The sequence below is a fragment of the Scatophagus argus genome, chromosome 15 (genome assembly GCF_020382885.2).
Source record: "Scatophagus argus isolate fScaArg1 chromosome 15, fScaArg1.pri, whole genome shotgun sequence".
Lineage (NCBI taxonomy): Eukaryota > Metazoa > Chordata > Actinopteri > Scatophagidae > Scatophagus > Scatophagus argus.
Window position 1 is genome coordinate 10,734,057 of NC_058507.1, and position 12,607 is coordinate 10,746,663.

At 41.9% G+C, this 12,607-nt stretch overlaps 1 protein-coding gene across 1 annotated transcript; it reads left to right on the forward strand.

The window, feature by feature from the left end:
* The first annotated feature begins 8,329 nt into the window (after positions 1–8,329).
* Positions 8,330–11,498, forward strand: sox11a (SRY-box transcription factor 11a). The gene has a single exon (XM_046413776.1). It carries the CDS (start codon positions 8,530–8,532, stop codon positions 9,640–9,642), a length of 1,113 nt encoding a protein of 370 aa, XP_046269732.1. The 5' UTR covers positions 8,330–8,529; the 3' UTR covers positions 9,643–11,498.
* Positions 11,499–12,607: the final 1,109 nt, after the last annotated feature.

Here is a 12,607-nt window from a genome sequence, read left to right on the forward strand (position 1 = left end):
ATTTTCCGAATTGTCTTACAGCTCTCATCTTGTAATCCTGAGCTCCTCTATTGACACTGGAACTCGGTTTAAAAAGACCCCATGAGACTGGAATAATAAATGCAAGATTCTGTGTTGACTGTATCAGGTTTATATTAATATTTTATATAAAGTTGTGCTTCATTTTTTCAAGGAGGTAGATTACTTCCACACATTAACATAATCAGTAGAGAAAATCATACATACATATTAACATAATCAGTGTTTAATCACGTTGCTATGTGCAATGAGGGGTGAGAGGGTGTGACTACCAACAACAATATCTAACACTTGACATGAAGTGCTGAATATTCTTACAACAATCTAAAACTTTGAAAATCCAGATGGTAACTTATTCACTCTAGAAAGACAACAAAGAGACCAAAGTCTGATGGAAGCATCAAGCTTCGCCACACATGAGTTGGTCTGTGACTGTGATTTGACACACTCATTATCAAACCTTCTATTATTGATTTCTAGATAGTTGCTAACACTCTCCCGTGCACACAGCTTAGCCTTTTTTTTATATCCCTAAGTCTCCTCCAGTGACCTTTACTGTTAAGATAGAGATAGCTCTCAGCGCATACAGAGGGTTGTGGAGGATTTGCAAAAGAGGACATTTATGAAAATCTTTCTTGAAGCCTGTCTAAGAAATCCTTAAGAGACATGAAGGAAAGGGCAGTGAGTCAGTATATGGAGAGGACATAGTGAGGCTCTGATATGGATGGAATGCTGGGGAAAATACCAGTCTATATGTGCATATGTAATGCAAAGTAAAAAGGAAGTCACAGGACTCTACTATTGAAGTTTTCTCCTTTTCTGCGGCACCATTGGTCTCTCCAGACATACACTCAGAACATAAATATATTTGAAGAAAACTTTACTGGTGATTCATCCGGCGCATAAAGGTTGATATTGAAATGACCTTCTCTACAGACTAGTTGATATTTAAAGAAGTTCGAATCTACATACAAGACAATACTTTGTCTAGTACTGGCCAGTTCAGTTATGTCAAAATGAATGAATGAATGTGATGAATGATTCTGTCTCAATTGAGAATGGTGTGCAAGAGTTGTCCCTGTAACTGGGAAAAGGGGATGTTTTCATATGGCCCACATGATTATGATTATGTTTACAAAGTCGCACAGTGTTTGCTTGCCGTGTTTTATCGCTGTGGAGGAGTAACGGTTCTTTACATCTTTTTCCCCTTCAGTCTTGTTGGTGTTTGACTGAAGCTGTAGAGGGATCAACTAATTTTGCTTCAGTTTTAGGAGGTTATTTGTCACTATTTGTAGTTTGAGGGATTGATTTTCTCCCTCCCACTACATTGATGAAACCCCTCCTGGGGATTCCTCTGGGAATTCATCTTGTGCTGATAACTTTGGGCTATCTTATCTGGTCACTGTTCAAACAAGAGTGAATGCTTGGATTTGCTTCAGGTGTTTGTCTCTCCATGGCTCCATTTCTTCTTGTTTTTGTTTTCAAGGTTAAAGCCTGATTGATGCCGCTGATTTTTGCAGTGCTGTTTTCATCCGGCTTGTGACTAAATCGCTTAATTTATCTGCTGAAAATGTAATGCACAAGGGATGACTGACAAGCAAGCCATGATATTCTTGTACTCATTTGAATAATATAAACTCATTGTGTTAGTTTTCAACAAATCAAATGAAATTAAAGGATAAAATCTGCTTTCAGGAAATTGCCTTTGGAATGCATGTCTGTGGTTGTTCTGGAACATAAAAAAATTATCAGATAGTAATGGAAATAAAATAAATGTGATCATGCAAGAGTGCAATGTGTGACAGATGCACTGGATTCTGGATTACAAGTGACATGTTATTATATAAGCCTTGAACAGATTACAGCAATTAATTAACATTAAATATCAATAAATGGAATGTGAGGATGCCATCAATAGAAATTGAAATTAACAATCCCCGACTTTAATTCTGCATTGTCCTACCTGCTTATTATGAAATCCTAATAGCCTAAAACAATGCTGTCTGAGATTTGTCCACAGGGCATAGATTCTCAATTTGTCATGCTGCTTTGAACTGTCACTATTCGACTGGTGGTGCAAAGATCATAAACCAGTAAAACTTCAGAGCACAGGATGCGACTGAGGATGACTAACGGGTTGTCTATGCTAGAAAAGAAACAGTTCGTATGACGTGTTGTCCAACCATGTCAGAAATAAAACACGCTCATACATGATCCAAACAGTTACACATAAAGGAGTGAAAAGACAGCTGGTATGGAGAGTGGGAAGACTGTCTCTGCTGAAAAGCATTCATAGTGTTACACTTTGTTGTTCGCATGAAAAAGTGATAGAAATAGTTGTGTAAAGCATAAAACGAGAACTGGGGGATAACTCCTAACCCTGGCTTTTTTCTCAGCAGTGGGTGAGGTGGGGGCGAATGTCTCAGAATGACTCAGAAACATAGGTTTAGGGTTGAGAAGGTTTCCTAAACTATTCAACCATTTGACAAGCAGTTCTAAAGGAGTATACTGGCCCCTTAAGCACAGCCATGGCCCCCCACCCATCAACACAGAGTGGTCTGTCGTCAACACTATCTTATCTAGTTTGGGGGCAAGTCTGGGCTGGTCGGCAGGGGAACATAGCCACATGGCCTCAGTGGGAACTGTCCCATACTTCTCAGAAATCAACCGCTTGAGTGAAACGTGATAAACAGATCTATTTCTCTGAGACTGGTGGTGTTTCCTCTTTATATTTGACCACAGCAACTCAATTTTATTGATGAACTATTTTATCCCTCTGCCAAGCTAGCAACTGTAAACAATGTCCTTCTTTTGTATTTCGCCGGAAATGATGTGTAGCTTTCACCTCGCTTGTATTAACGTGGTAATAATAACTTTGTGTTGGATTGACGCATGTTACGTTGTATAATATTAAGAATGAAACTTCCCCTTGCTCCTTCCATAGTCTCCAACAAGCGTGTGAGAGAGCAAGACCTGACCTGCAGCCATACAATCCATCAGCATTAGTCCTACAGAGTCTCCAGACTAAACACACTCTCATTACAGTGGCTGTGAACGCCTGCAGGGCCCTTCCTCCGCACAAGTTTATTAACACAAGATACAATGTACAACACAAAACTAGGTACACTGGACTCTTAGAGCAAACACTGCTTCAATACTACTGGTATATAATTAAAGGATTTAAATGGCCAGAGCTTATGGGGAATGACATGGCAATATGATTACTGCAGAACACACTGTACTGTGAAAGCCAGAGTTGCTTCAGGATGATGTCATCTCCTTCAGGCCATTGTGGATTCCCGCTGCTTTGTGGGGCAGCGTCTGTGCTGTGAAGAGAGAGAGAGAGGGAGAGAGAGGAAAAGACAGACCATGAGACAGGAAACTCTTCACGCTTTCTGACAGAATTCAAACAGTTGTCACCTGTATAAAGACAGGTCATGTGTAGACAACTAATAAAACTCTTAATTCTCATATCTTGCATTCCCAAGTGCAATAATTGCACTAGTGACAAAGTATTCAGTTGCAAATTTACTTGCATCACTACACCCACACTGATCCTCATGTCTCACACTGGCCAAACTTTATAGTCTCCCTCAGGCTTTTATGCAAGCTGGAGTGGTTGGGTGAGTGTTTGTTGGTGGGGTTGTTGAGTTTGGTTATATTATCAGTAGCTACGATGTGTTCATAACCTTAATAAAAAAAAGTAGTTTTATTAGCTAAATATACTAAAAGTATGAAGAATAAAAGTACTGATTATGTGAAACTGTAGGTTATTGCTACAGATGATGCCATGTGAATCTGTACTGACTCCAAACAGCATTTAACAGCAAATTTCTTTTTTTATTTATTTTTTTAATGTGGACCCTTTGTTTACATATTTTGGTGTGTAAAAGATTTATATTTACCAGAATGTTTGGAATTGATCCAGCAGATTGCCTCAGCCAGAAGCAAGTGTGGCTGCGCAGGTGTAGTAGCTGCAACGTAATCCTCTGGGGAAACTCCAACCATCAAAGCTGTGTCAACTAAAAGTGCTTGTTACTCCAAATGTCTGACATCATGGAAAGGATCCCTACAGGGATAGACCTTTTTTAAAGAGTAAAACTCCAAACTCCTTACTCCAACTAGGAATCATGTTTACAGCATTGTCTTCTGGCAACATCTCACCTCTGAACGATACATGTGGTTCTGGTAAAACACAAAAAGAATTTACTCTTTAACAAATTGGTCTATCGCAGTATAAATGTTGTCAGACACTTTCATGGTTGTAGTCGCCCCAAAGGATTACATTGTAGCCATTGCAGCAGTACCAAGGCTGCCAGCTGAGGCCTACTGGATCAATACCAAAACTTTTAGTTTTTGGTATGACTCATTTACACACCGACATATGTAAATATACGGCCAAGAATTAGCAGCATTCCCTTTTAACAGTAGTGGGTTGTAACAGGTTAAAGTGTGGCTAACTTTGGTACTTTGTAAACTCTTTCTTGGTTCATTCTTAACAATAAGATTTAAAAAACATTTTTTTCAAAGTAACTTAGTATAACCTATACATGAGCACTGTTGACAGCATAAAATTAACATACTCAAGTTAAATACAACCTCAGTTTGACTTACTATTTAGTCCATTCCCACCAAAAAACACTATAATATTATTTAGAAAACTGTTATAACTTCCTCTCTTTTTTGCAAAAGTGAGTGAGAGTGAATGTGGAAGATACACAAAACTTGCTATCAATTTTTGTATTGGCATTATAGAATTCAATACAGTGAATTGACTAAACTTGGGATAGTGTTTGTACATAGAGGGCTGATACAAATACAAGTGTAAGTGTAACCAGCAGCTTTGGTCTCTGACTGTATTTGTGTGTCTTGTTACAAACATTCCAGCACAGTACTCAGACATCAGCTGTTTACACTCACGAAAAGATACTCCAGTCTCAAGTATCTGCTAAGCATCAGACCTTGAGAGACAGAGGCCACATCAAGGAGGTCAACAAACAATCTGACACCCTGGAGATACATTTGCATTGAGTCGAGAATGTTAAGCAACAGGGCATAAAATGGCCTCGGAGGCACCAAACACTTAAGTGGTAAAACAACAACCTCCAAACTGCTGTGAGATCCTCCTCATTGTCAAAGCTCTTCTTATCTTGAGAGAGAGGAAGACAGCATGATCTTTGAGGAATGAGACCATATAGCGACAAGCGGCCAGCAAAACAAATCCTGGGCCAGCTGACATACCTCATTTTAGTATCATCTAACAAGTTAAGGCAACAGAATGGGTTGCAGTACAAACCTACAAACCATAAATCTTCAGATTCACAAGCAGATATTATGTTTCGCCTCTAGCCAGTTTGGATAGAAAGGACTTAAAGTCTGTACAGAAAGAGACAAGGGTGGCTTTACCTTACACTTGCAAACTGCTGGAACTTGTTACACAAATTCTATGCATAGCACTAGATTACCATTAAGTGACTCCTCTATATGTGCTAGATAAACACCAATTTGCTGCGTGGCAATAAACATTGGAACCTGAGTACACAGGAAACTAAAAAAAAAACTGTCTGTCAAGTGAAAAGTTAATTTGCGTTTTTATGTGCTACCATACCCCCCCCCAACCACCACCACCACCCACTTTAACCCCCACCCACCATCACTCCCCCTCCCTCCTCCTCCCATTGTGAAGCCATCAGATAGCGGCTTCCAGAAGTCCACACCTGTCTCAGGGCTATGCAGAGGAGATGGATCCATGCATTTTGAGCATCAGATAGCCTCTAGCCAGGGTTAGTATTGATCTAACGCTTCACTGGTCCTTTGTGAGAGCAGCAGCTGCTTTGGGGGGCTTTTAGATAAGCAATGCAAAGGGAATTGTTTCTCCTGAAACCCTCTTTCAATGTTCGTACATGAAAACCATCACTTAATTCAACACTCCATCGCTCTGGAATAAAATGTCATCTCCCTTGACACGAAAGGCAGCAAATAAGCATTAAAACATCTGCCTTTGGGGCATTTGAAAGCATGTGGTATTAGAAATCACACAGTGATAATGCAGCTCTCTGGATTTTCACTCTTTAATCATATGTAATCTCTAGAGTGAAAATGAAATGAAAACACAAGATATTTCAGTATCCCGCAACTCTCTCGTCTTCACTCTCATCACAGTCCCAATTACTGAATGAGGCAGTTGAGGTGGGACGGGAGGGAAGGGAGAGGGGTTATGTTACTGTTGCATCTGTGCGAGGCAGACATGGCGATGAGACCCTCCCTAAGATGACTCATAGGCTGTATGGGCTGACACCAGCACCTCATTCACAGCCAATAATGAGCCATGCTAATGAGCAGGACAGCCACCCTGCATGCTCATCATTAAGCAGTCCTGTGATTCATGTCCAGCATGAAACCATCATATAAAGAGATAAGGCTGGCTGGAGCGGGCTAGGATGAGATGTGCATAGACAAGGGACAAGTGGCAGAAAAAGGTTTAAGCCCTTCACTGCACTATAACTATATACACTATAATTTTTATGATGTAACTGATCAATATTTTCTGAATGCTTTTGCAAATGTCCTTTCTGTGCAAATCAGACCCCCATGACAAAGTGCTTTAGCTCTTTTCACTAGAATTCCACACAGATATACAGCCAATGTGTACTTGTGAATTGTGCCTCTGTATGATACCATACAATCAGTTCATTTGAAATAACCACCTCTGCCTACATACTGCACAGATCAGATCAAAAGCCGTTCAAATGAATCCATCAGGAAAAAAAAAAACAAAACATGCTGACAGTAAAACATGCATTTGCATGCGCCGTCCTCCTGAGACTCCTGCTCTGACACATATATCCGATAAGGCTTAATCAGCACGGGGTGGTCATGATAAAGCATTTCAGCCCTATCTCTGTCTGAGAGAGAGACACACAGACACAGACAGGGAGTTGCCTCTCCAAGGGTGGAAAGGCAAGAGTCCCTCCATCTCTCAGCGTTCCCCCCTCAAACTCAGTCTCCTCACCCCGTGTGCCTTTTTCTCTTCCTTCCTTCCTGATATCCTTTCTCTTTGGCTTTCTAGCCGCTTCTCTCCATATCACTGGAGACACTTCTTAAGCCCCAGCTGGGGAAAATAAGGTGGCTTGGTGGGGGGAGGGTTTCAAAAGGGTAAGTGATTGCCCTCTAGGGGACGAAGCAGAGAGAGAAAAGCAGGACGCCTTATCGCCCCAGCCTCCAATAGCACTGCTGGCTACCACCCAGAGCCAGGAGGGGAGGAGGGCGGTGGGGGTGTAGGAGACGCCAGCTTGATGCTACACTGCCTCTTGACACAGCAAACTCAGCAGGGAGCCTTCCATCCATGCCTGGCTGTATGGGCTCAACTCTAGGCTGCACAGCCAAATGTTGCCATCTGAATGAGTGTTATTGCTTTACTGGCATGCTTTATATTGTACTGCATGAGCATAAATCCACATGGATGAAAAATCATAGCACGTGTTTGCGCTTTATGATTCTGTTTTATTTCCTGAAATTGATTTTTAGATGGTAATGTTATTACAGTTAAATAAATGAGCAGTGCGAAGTGTTTCCTTTAAGCTAAGTTCGTGAGGATCTATGGGACACTGCAGATGTGTTTTGGGTGCTCACACACTACAAACACGATCTGTAACGCAGAATGTGCTACTGACCTATTTCCTTCCTTCAAATGCCGGCATGGAGACAAACAGGGGGAAAAAACGGAGAAAAAAAAAACGTGACAGCCCTTTCCTACTCTCCTACTGAGATATCCGTGAAATGCACCAGGTTCTTCTATAGATAATGACAGCATCGAGTCTTCCTCTAAAGCCATTAACAGCTGTTTCAATGCATCCTTCTACGGCAGGCAGACAGTGAGTTGGACGCATCGTCGCACTCACGCGCCTGCAACAGTGTCCAAGCGCCACCTTCAGTATCCAACCTAAGGGAGGGAAAAACAATAATCACATAGCCTACATCTTACCCTCCAGACACATCTGCACAGAGTAGCCGTCTGTCTGGAGAATAACCTCTCCTCTAACGTGTTTTTCTTCTCTCACTTTTAAAATAAGTGTATAAACCTTAGTGTTATGTGCGCTGTGGTGCGTGGTGTTCGTCTCGGGAGCGCATAGTGCTAACTGTGTGTTTAATATGCCTGTCTCGCCCGGCGTGTTGCCCCAGACACTGTGTACCACAAATCCCCACCTCCACTCCAATGAGAGCTCGGGTGGGAGGAATAAAAGGGTTAAGGAGAGTCTTATATGGAGTCTGCTGGGCGGAGTGGAAGCGACGTGATTGGATGGCTGTCTGTGACGCAGGGGACATGAAAAAGCTGATAACTAGTTAAGAAGGCAGTTTGTAACTCTGGAAAAAGAGTGCAGAGCTTGAGACATACATTAAGCAGCGGACGCGGACGAACCGGCGCAAACAGAGAGCTGAGCCGCCTTGGCAGAGTGGGGGCTGATAGACACTGCAGCGTCCGGACTCAAAAGTGACTTGAAACAGAGGACAATGGTGCAGCACACAGACAACAGCGAAACGGACGGGAGCATGTCCAGGGAGGCTACCGATTCGGAGGAGAGTGAATTTATGGCATGCAGCCCCGTAGCGATAAACCCGGATTGGTGCAAGACAGCCACCGGCCACATCAAGAGACCCATGAATGCATTTATGGTCTGGTCCAAAATCGAGAGGAGAAAGATTATGGAGCAGTCGCCAGACATGCACAACGCAGAGATTTCCAAGCGCCTTGGGAAGAGGTGGAAGATGCTCAAGGACAGCGAAAAGATCCCGTTTATCAGAGAAGCCGAGAGACTGCGGCTAAAACACATGGCAGACTACCCCGACTACAAGTACAGACCCAAGAAAAAACCAAAGCTCGACAGTTCAAAATCATCAGCACCCTCTCCGGAGAAGTGCGGAAAAATTGCAAAGACTCCCAACAAGAAGTGTTCAAAGATAAAAACGAAGAGCGGCTCCAAGTCCTCTCACGGCTACGGCGAGGACTGTGTGTTTCCCAGCTTAAAAGTTACAAAGACTGTGAAAAGTGAGCTCACCGATGAGGACGATGACGACGAGTACGAGGAGGACTACCGGATGGGGATTAAGGCGGGGGACGAGGAGCGACTGAGGCCGTACAATGTAGCCAAAGTTCCCGCGAGTCCAACTTTGAGTTCCTCGGCCGAGTCCGAGGGGACGAGCATGTACGAAGAAGTGCGGAACAGCAACAACAGACTGTTTTACAACATCAAAAACATTACCAAGCAGAGCACATTGCACGCTGCTTCTGTCTCACCAGCATCCTCCAGGTCGGTCTCCACATCCTCCTCCTCCTCCTCCTCCTCCTCCTCCAGCAGCAGCAGCTCCTCTTCCGGCGAGGACGCGGACGATTTGCTCTTTGACTTTAGTTTAAATTTCGCCCCCAGCGCCTCAGGCTCGGAGCTGGGCAACCCCAATTCAGGAAACCTCTCCCTGTCTCTTGTGGATAAGGACCTGGACTCGTTCAGCGAGGGCAGCCTGGGCTCTCACTTTGAATTCCCAGACTATTGCACGCCAGAGCTCAGTGAGATGATTGCCGGGGACTGGCTGGAGGCGAACTTTTCCGACCTGGTCTTCACATACTGAACTGAAAAAAAAAAGAGTTCCTCTAGTAATAACAGAGAAGGGAGAAAGTAAATTATATATGTGTCCTGGTCAAGTTGTCCCTAGCCCTGCCTCCTGTGGGTTTTCTGAAGGGTCCTGGAGGGAGGTGGAGGACCGGGAGGCGAGGTGAGGTTTGAGGAATGAGATGCTTATGAAGCTGGTAGCAAAAAAAAAAAAAGCAAAGTCTGCAGACGTTTTTTTCTGGCAGCATGACAGGGTTTTATGGATTTTTTCCCCCCGTGGGTCTGCATTTACTGTTCAGCTTAAACGGACCGCAAAAGGGAAAAATACGTGAACTTCTATGCATCTTATCCTCTTAAAAACAAACAAAAAAAAACTGCAGGGAGCTGAAAACGGACTGTGGACTGACTCAAAGCAAATCTGTGAACTGACAATTGTTCAGGATGTTACTTTACAACGGTTTATGTAATTTCTAAATGCCGCAAATGTTTGTTTGTTTTTTTTGTAACTGATTCAGTTTACCTCCTGGTTTGGAAAATTAAGCAGCCTAAACCTCTGCAGAATACAGGTGTGGAGGAAACATTTTGATACATAACAGACCTCATCTTTTTAAAAGAAAAGTAAGATATTTTCAGGCATATTTTTGTACAGTTCAAAGGGAATGTTCTTACTGTGCTTTCAGTGAGTTTCAGGCACTTCTTCCCTTTATCATTTGTTTTTAGCATGCAAGGGAGTCCTGGTTTTAAGGATTAAGTTAAATTAAAACTTGCATCAAAAATGCCTTGTGATTTCAAACTAGGTTTTGTACAGTTGTAGAGCAGATTTGTTGAGTATTTGTAGACGATACAATGGCATCATGGGGAACACATACCTCAGAGCTGGAACTAGTTTCAAGATTGTATATGTACTGTAATATAGTAAAGTTAGGAGTTTATGTATATCATACTCGTGATATGTGGATGGGTCCCAATCGCAGGTGTGAAACTGGATTTTGGTATTTTTTATGGCACATACTGTTTTTCCCCCCTCTCATTTTTTTGTGCAATATATACTCTTAAGATACAGACCATCAACAATTGTAGCAAGTGATGGAAAAACAGACTTGTGCACTGTCAACATCATTTCATGTTATGATGCTGAAGCCTGTCCAGGCAGAAAAATAAACAAATCAGCTGGAACTGATACAAAACAACGTAATATGGCCTCATGGTGTGATGCATACTATATAAACAAATTAATACCATAATTTGAATGTTATTTGACTCATAAGCATAATGGTCATATCTGACACCAAACAGCTGGAATTTGACTGAAAAAATTAGGGAAAAGGAGTTGTGCAAAAGGGCATAGTCTGATACAGTGGTGGTCTGGCATTAGTTTAACAAGCAAGCAAAAAAGAACATTCCATAGTCCTGTTTCATGAAATGAAACTTTATTTTAAAACTGAAGACTGCCTTCTTTTTTTAAAACATTAACCATAAACCTGTATTTTTTATTTCTTGCACTTAAAAAAAAGCAGATATTGTTTATTTTTATGTGGGTCTTACATATGAAGTCTGTTTGATAAAAGGTTTTTGGAATATGACCTAATTATATGCCGAGACATTTTGTTGGAAGTTCTAGGCAGTAGTTACTTCACATTCCAAGTGTGAATCTGTCTTTGACTCATCTTTTAATAAATAAGTACCTACCACCATTGACTGTCCTTTCAGTTTGTGAATATATGTACACAAATGTGTTATTTGTTGCGTTTAAAAAAGGATGTGATGACAGAATGATGCCTATTTTGTATATAGGCGGATACTCTGAAATGGATGGGCTCAAACTAACATGTGAATTCACATTTAATAAAAAGGAAAAAAAGGAAACCTTTTAAACTGCAGTGTTGAGGTGCTTTACTGTCCCCGTTCTTAAAATGTGCAGTTTTTGCTGAACTTTCTTTCACAACGCCTCCCTTAAAACGGACACTGCGGCTTTAAGAAATCGAATTGCCCGCTTGCCTGTGCCGAGCGATGTGATTGGTGGGCTTGGTGGTCCCCTTGGAGACGGCGCAGGAAACAGGAGCTGCTCCTCGCAGTGTGTGGGAGCTCTCGGTCTGTCTGGCCTCCATTCAGAAAAGTAGCACTCTGTCCAGCACAGAACGGCTTGAGAGCCGAGCGAACAGAGGGCTGAAAAAATGTCTAAATGTGACATATGTTCAGTCAGGGATAAGAAAAACAAAGGCATTTATTCCAGTCTGATATTGTTTAATCTCTGAAAAATGTGGAGGGTCGTTTTTAAAGCATAATTTGTATATGACAGCACTAATCCTCCCTAAAGTCACTTGTTAAATGCATATGGACAACAGGGGTGGTAGGTCAGTGTGAATAATAAACAAGGGGTTAAAATAATTATTCCCGTGGTCGTTCATTGTAGAGCACCACAGCGGGTCTCTCTTATCAATTAGCGCCTGATTTCCGTGTGGGATTTCAGATGGATAAAAGTAAATAGCTAGTACACAACATTTGCAAGGATGTGCAAACAGCTGAGGTAAAGAAAAACACAGGGGTGGGTAAAATATATTATAGAAGAAAGACTAGATGGTATAAACGTTGCATACGCTGAAATAATCATGACACAGTGCGCCACCAGACCTGATTATGTTATGATTCAGACTCAGCTGCAAGGATGTTGTCGTATTGAGAACTGCACCAAATTTATCACAACATACTCATATGAAACTTGTTTATTATTAAAAAAACAAAAAACAAAAAACAAAACAAGCAATAGTACAACACATCTTAACAATATATGATGTCATATAAAAGACAACTGGTGTAACAGACCATTAATTCAAGGTAATAACATTTTCATGGCGTTGGAGTGCCTGCTGTACGTCTCCGGAGGACTACAGATGCATCCTTTTGTCTCCTCTGAGACCTGGTTAGAGAGACGCACCTTTAACAGATCACATATAAAGAAGCAGAGGCCTTGGCCACTGAGAGAT

What these genes read in the sequence shown, in the direction of transcription:
- sox11a (XM_046413776.1), top strand. Translation starts at nt 8,530, where the DNA reads ATGGTGCAGCACACAGACAACAGCGAAACGGACGGGAGCATGTCCAGG.